Raw genomic sequence first — 6,442 nt, forward strand, 5'->3', positions numbered from 1 at the left:
GCGATGGTGGTGTTTTTTTTTTTTTTTTTTTTTTTTTTTTGTAAAGTAGCAAAGGTTGGCTTCCGTTGTGTGTGTGTTGTGTATGACAGTATGAAGAAGGCATTAACATGTTTCGTCACAAGAATTGAAAGATTTTCCATTTTAGATATACAAAGGCAAAAATCTTTACTTTTGACCATATCACTTCAATTCATGCCAAAATAATAGTTACGTTTCGTCTGAATTCTAAAAATCAAAACAATAAATGAAACAAAAACTGATCCTTCACCAAACACACAGAAACAACCCTATACGACAGGCCATGAACGGAACCGTGCCACGAGGACTCACCCAGGAAGTACTTCTGGCACTCGAGGGCGGTCTCCGAGTTGCCGAGGGCGAGGTGCGCCAGGCCGAGGTTGCAGTAGGCTCTCCCCATCGACTTCCGGTCCTGCAGGTCCTTCGCCAGTGCCAGGTCCTGGTCGTAGTACCTGATGGCTTCCTGCGAAGGCGTGGGCGACGACCGTTAGTCAGGGTAAGAGGAGGAAGATGGGAGAGAGATAAAGATATGAAGGGAAAAAGGTGACTAAAGAGGTGACTGAAATATGACTAGTCGACCTTGTCAGATTAAGTCCAGTGTTTGCATCGTAAGCCTCACCTTGAAGTTGCCGAGGCAGTAGTGGGCGTAGCCGAGGAAGTGGCACGCCCTCGCCTCGCCCTCGGTGTCGTGCAGCTCCTGCGACAGCATGAGGTACTGCTCGTAGTAGGGCACGGCCTGCGCGAACTCCCCGCGCGACGAGTGGCAGTTGCCGAGGTTGAGGAGCGCGCAGGCCTCGCCGGCGGTGTCCTTGAGCTCGCGGGCGATGTTGAGGTGCGAGTGGTAGTGCAGCAGCGCCATCTCGTGCATGCCCAGCGCCTGGTAGGCCACGGCCAGGTTGCCGTGCGTCGAGGCCTCGCTCATGCGGTCGTTGACCTCCTTGCTGATGGTCAGCTCCTGCTTGTGGTACTTGATGGCCTGCTCGTAGTAGCCCATGGCCGAGTACGCGTTCCCGATGTTGCCGTAGGCCCGGCCCATGCCCGCGCGGTCCTGCAGCAGCCGCGCGATGTTCAGGTGCGCCTGGTGCAGCTTGAGCGCCGCGTCGTGGTGCCCCATCAGCTGGTACACGATGCCCAGGTTGGAGCAGGCCCGGCCCTCCGCCACCTTGTCCTTGGTGCTGAGCGCCATGTCCAGCTGCTTCTCGTGCCAGCGCTGCGCCTGGCCGTAGTCGCTCATGCAGCGCGCCGCGTGGCCCAGGCCCGCGTAGGCGCGCGCCTCTATGGTCCTGTCGCCCAGGTCCTGCGCGATCCGCAGCACGTGGTTGTGGAAGGCGATGGCCTGGTCGAAGTTGCGCTTGTAGTGGTGGCTGGAGCCCAGGTTGCTGTAGGCGCGCGCCTCCTCCACCTTGTTGTTGAGGTGCTTGGCGATGCGCAGGTGCTCCATGTGGCAGTCGACGGCGCTGTCGAAGTCGCCCATGGCCAGGTACACGGCGCCCACGTTGCCGATCTCGCGCGCCTCCTGCAGCTTGTCGCCCATCTGCTTGACCAGCTGCACGCACTGCTTGTGCGACGCCAGCGCGTTCGGGTAGTCGCCGATGGCTGTGTACACGTGGCCTGCGGGCGAAAGGGGCAAGTTCAGAGCGGAATCAAACTGTAATCAAGATCGATCTCCATCCCTTGGCTACGCTTACGGAACTCTACTAAGCGATAGATAACAATACTTAGCAAGTGGAGCAAAAACACACACCGAGTAATCCATTACTAGAATTTCAATGAATTTCTTTTGACAATAACTAATTTAACTTTACAAACAGAAACTCGAGACCAAAACCTTCACTCGCACAGCAACACGACCAAAAAACAAACAAACAAAGAAACACCACAACATAACCAAACGAAAACAACAACAAAAAAACATACGGATAACCTCAACACCTCATCCACCAAACATAAAACAAACACATTCACGACTTAAAACACATTTCCAACAAGCCCACAACATAAATTCATAAAATCACACTCTAATGACTAGCCTAACAACACGGACAACTCCACGCCGAATTCCACGCAGACATTCGCTCGCAGAGGATATAGAGCGAAAGTTAAAGTTCCTTACAACAGGAACTGCAAGCTCAGTGACGCAACTTGCTTTTGAGGGAAACCAAGTTGGCGAATTGGGAAATGCGCCGAGGATTCGTGGAGAAAACACAAGGGCCGTGACGAAGAGGGTGATAATAGTGATGATGATAAGGATGATAATAAGGATGATAAGAGTAAGAATGGTTATAAGAATGACAACGGTGATAATAATGAAAATAATAATAATGATGATGATGATGATGATGATGATGATAAACAAAAGAAAACGACTAAGACATGCGAACGGACGAAGTAAAACGAACGAAGTAAATCAATAAACACAAATAAATAAATGAAATAATTAAATATAAATTAAAATAAGCAAACACACAAACAAGCAAATAATAAAAAAATAAATACGAGCGCCCGACGTGAAGACCGGGCCGACCGTCTCCCCCCCTACCCCCCCACCCCCCCGCGATGCCCGCCGTTGGTGCCGCGCCGTGCCCCCCCCCCCCCCCCGCCCCTAATGAAGGAGGGATGACTCGAGATCCTGCGTCAGATACCCGAGCCGGGTCCTGGCGCCGAGGACCCCGATAGAACGACTCGTCACGGATCTGTGAGGTTCTCGGGGTTAGCGGGGTTGGGGGAAGGGGGGGGGGGTGAATCAAGAAAGAGGAATGGAGAGAAGAGGAAAATAAACAAAAAAAGGAAGAATTTGTGGGTATGCTCTGGGGAGTAAATTAATGAAGAGTAAAGATATTAATAATAATGATAATATTTTGTGGGTAATAAATTTAATAATGATAATAATGATAATAATGATAATAATAATAATAATAATAATAATAATAATAATAATAATAATAATAATAATAATAATGATAATAATTATAATAACAATAATAATAATAACAATTTGTGGGTATTTTCAGTATAGTAAAAACTAAAAACAATGGATAAATAGTAATAATTCGTATAAAAGCGGGGGGGGGGGGGGGGGTCGTCATTGAATTTGTAAATATTCTTGATACATGAGACTAGGAAAAAACGCACGTGTCTTGACTAATGGTTAGTAGGGAGTGAAGGCAAATCAGCTGTGGGTTAATCGACGTTCTGTGCATAATAAGGAGGCAAATTAACAAAAAAAAAAAAAAGAATATACGATTTTTGGGGTATTTCTCCGTATAATGACGGGGGAAAAGGTAAGAATCTACTATGATAGCGCGGGGGAAGAGGGGAAAAAGGGAAAAAAGAAGCGTATATGCGAAATATTCACGATACGACGACTTAGGGGGGAAAAAGGCGGGGGAAGAATGAGGATCTAAAATAACAATATAAGAAACTATGATGATAGCGTAGGGGAAAAAGGGGATAAAAAGGCAAAAAGACGATATAACGACTTAGGGGAAAAAACGTAAGAACGGCGGGGAGGAAAAACGACAGTGAGTTTGTGGATACTATTAGAAAATGTATAATGATTTAGGGAAAAAAAAAAAAAACTAAGAATTCGCTATAACAGTCGGTGTGTTTAGGGGAAAAAGGAAAAATGTCTGACGTGAGTTGGCGGATACCATAGTCATAATAAATAAATAAAAACATGTATATATAAAAATCCGATATACTGACGAAGGAAAAATAAAACGAGAATGAATCTGTGTTGATATTCTAGGAAATTGTGACTGGGAGAAAAAAAAAACACGCAAAAAAAAAAAAAAGAAAAAAAAGAGAGACGAACGAAAAGAGAAAGACATTTTGTAAACTTTTCTCGAGTTAACGCTGGGGGGGAAAAGCGTAAAAATCCGGAGGGAAAAAAGAAGAATTAAAAAATATATATAAGAAGAAGAATCCGGTATAATTACAAAAAAAAAGAAAAAGAAGAGTTGGTTGATATTCTATACTGGCGGAATAAAATAAACAGACAAATCTAAACAAGAAAAGAAAGAAAGAAAAAGATATTTGGCAAAAAAATAAACAAAATGGAAAACAGTTTGTTCTTCGCCATTGTAAAGTACAATCAACTTTCTGGAAAATCGTGAATGAGGCACCCGCGAACGAAAGAGAAAAGAGAGAGAGTGAGAGGAGGATATAGAGGGAGAAGAGAGAGAGAGAGAGAGAGTGATAGGGAGAGAGAGAGAGAGAAATAAGATCGAGATGAAAGAAGCTAGAGAAAAGAGAGAAGAGAGAGATAGGAGAGGAGAGAGGAGAGGAGAGAGAGAGAGAGAGAGAGAGAGAGAAGAAAGAAAGAAAGAAAGAAAGCGAGTAGAGAGACAAGAGAGAGGAGAGGAGAGAAGAAAAAAGAGAAAGATAAAAGGCAAAAAAAGAGACAGACACAGAAGAAACAAACAACACCCCCTCCAACCCACCCAACCCCCCCCTTTTTCCCCCCTTTACCCCTCTACACTAGCGCTTTTTATGCTTATATTTTTTTTTTTTTTTTGATTTTTTTTCCTAGATCCCTTTTTTTTGTATTTCTTCAAAGGTGCATGGCAAAGTGACAAACTCCAAATGATGATAATAATATTAATATTATTATGTCATTATTATTATCATTATTTTTATGCTATTAAAACTACTATTATTATTATCATCATTATCCCTATCATTATAAATTTAAAAAAAAATTTTTTAAAAAACGGGGGTTTTTTGGGGGCTTTATTTTTGTGTGTGTGTTTTGGGGTGTTTTTTTGTGTGTGTGTGTTGAAAAAAGTCGTGTGGGGTGGTTGTGGGGTGCTTGTGGGGTTTTCCTTTTGTTGTTGTGTGTTGTGGGGTGTTCGTTGGGGTGGGGGTGTGTGTGTGTTTTCTGTGTGGGTGTTTGGGGGTTTAGTTTTGGTTTGTTTGTGTGTTTGGTTGTGGCGTGAGTTCGTTTTGGGGCTTATTGGGGGTGTGGGTTTTTTTGGGGTGTTTCGGGGTTTTAATTTTGTGTCGCAAGATGATCTGACAGTTCCAAATAGCATGAATAAATACATACATTGTTGCAGAACATATGAAATGGCTGGAGGGAGGTCCAAATTAAATTTTCGTTGTGGACGGAGAGAAGGAGGAGCCGAATTGAGAGGGAGGAGGAAGGAAAGGGGGAAGAAAAAGGGAAAAAAAAATGGGAGGAGAAGGAGGAAATGGAAGAGCTAGTGACGAGGAAGGGGAGAGGGAGACAGAAATGGGAGGAGGAGGAGAGGAGGAGGAGGAGGAGGAGGAGGAGAGGAGGAAGGAGGAGGAGGGAGATGAGGAGGAGGAGGAGGAGGAAGAAGAGAAGAAGAAGAAGGGAAAAAAAAAAATAGAAGAAAAAAAAAAAAAAAAAAAGAAGAAGAAGACAGAAAAGGAGGAAGAAGATAAGGGGGAAAGGGGGGGAGGAAGGAAAAGGGGGGGGGGGGAGAAGTAGGATAGGACGAGGGCAAAGATTCCGTATGTATGGAAATGAGAGAGAAAAGAGCTGGGCCCTCAAGACAAATCGCCGCTTCCTCGAAACCCTTCTGGGAATCCCTTTTTTTGTCTCCTGACAGCAGTCCAGCAGAAGGGGGGGGGGAGGAGGGGAGGGGGAGAAGGGAGGGGAGGGGGACGAAAAGGATTGGCAGGGAAGAGGGAGGAAGGACGAAAGAGACGAAGGGAGGGAGGGAGAGGGATAGAGAGAGAGGGAGAGGAAGAGAGAGAGAGAGAGAGAGAGAGAGAGAGAGAGAGAGAGAGAGAGAAGAGAGAGAGAGAGAGAGTGAAGAGAAGAGAGAGAGAGAAGAGAGAGAAATAAAAAAGAGAGAAGATGAAGAAAATTGTCCTTTAAATTGTTTGTTTTGCGTTTTCCTTTTTTAAATTTCTTTTCGTTTTTTTTCTCACCTTTCTTTCCTCTTATTTTCATAATTTTTTTTATTTTTTAGGGAATTCCAATCCACTTTGAAGCGGTTTATCATATTCAAAAAGTTCTTTTTCAGGAAACTTTTACCTACATACATTATTTCTTTTACACCAAAGACATTCAAAAGAAATATGATAATAATTCTAAAGAATGAACAAATTTAAATGACCCTAAACCGTTACACCAACTGCCTGTAATAATTTTAATGAATTAAATTCAACATTCTACAAAACTGTAGCAATTCTTACAATTCAAGCACTTATGAACTCTAACAACTTTTACAAAAACTATAACAACAACCTGTAGCAATGTCATTCTAACAAGGCCAAACAAATTTCTTTCTAACAACCGCCTGTAAGTTACACACAATTTCCAACAATTTGTAACCCACCTCGAAACCTTTATCATCAACAACCACTCACTCACCTGCAACTTCCGCCCAAACAACCCCTCACTCACCTGCAACATTTGCCCCAACAACCTGCAACATTTGCCCCAACAATC

At 43.9% G+C, this 6,442-nt stretch overlaps 1 protein-coding gene across 1 annotated transcript in view; it reads right to left on the minus strand.

Annotated features, from left to right (window-relative positions):
- The window catches only part of LOC125047948 (tetratricopeptide repeat protein 28-like), a 23,471-nt gene extending 17,043 nt beyond the window's left edge, over positions 1-6,428 (minus strand). The window contains 3 exon segments of the mRNA XM_047646495.1: positions 331-481; positions 638-1,629; positions 6,398-6,428. Of these exon segments, the coding sequence (XP_047502451.1) occupies positions 331-481; positions 638-1,629; positions 6,398-6,428 (1,174 nt within the window).
- Between the last annotated feature and the right edge of the window lie 14 nt (positions 6,429-6,442).

Source organism: Penaeus chinensis, chromosome 42, assembly GCF_019202785.1.
Source record: "Penaeus chinensis breed Huanghai No. 1 chromosome 42, ASM1920278v2, whole genome shotgun sequence".
Lineage (NCBI taxonomy): Eukaryota > Metazoa > Arthropoda > Malacostraca > Decapoda > Penaeidae > Penaeus > Penaeus chinensis.